The sequence below is a fragment of the Penaeus monodon genome, chromosome 25 (assembly GCF_015228065.2).
Source record: "Penaeus monodon isolate SGIC_2016 chromosome 25, NSTDA_Pmon_1, whole genome shotgun sequence".
NCBI lineage: Eukaryota > Metazoa > Arthropoda > Malacostraca > Decapoda > Penaeidae > Penaeus > Penaeus monodon.
In genome coordinates, this window is record NC_051410.1 from 36,063,653 (window position 1) to 36,063,864 (window position 212).

A 212-nucleotide genomic window follows, 5' to 3' on the forward strand; every position below is an offset into this window, starting at 1 on the left:
TTATACTTTCCTTCTTTAAAATCATCTTTCCCTTTTTTTTCAGCTTGCAATAGGACTTATAGCGCTTCTTCAGGCTACGTAAAAATATCATGGAGTGATACCTGCTTCACCACCTTCCAGGCTCCTCCAGGCTCCTACGTCAATCTCTATTTCCGTTCATCGTACGTGAGGTCTAGCGAGAATTGTGCTAATGGAGCGCTTAAGGTCAGTAT

General features: G+C 42.5%; 1 protein-coding gene across 1 annotated transcript in view; it reads left to right on the top strand.

Annotated features, from left to right (window-relative positions):
* The window catches only part of LOC119589380 (cubilin-like), a 70,980-nt gene that overhangs the window by 66,534 nt on the left and 4,234 nt on the right, over positions 1-212 (top strand). Inside the window, exon 64 of the mRNA XM_037937998.1 lies at positions 44-204. Within this exon, the coding sequence (XP_037793926.1) occupies positions 44-204 (161 nt within the window). The remainder of the gene's footprint in view (positions 1-43; positions 205-212) is intronic.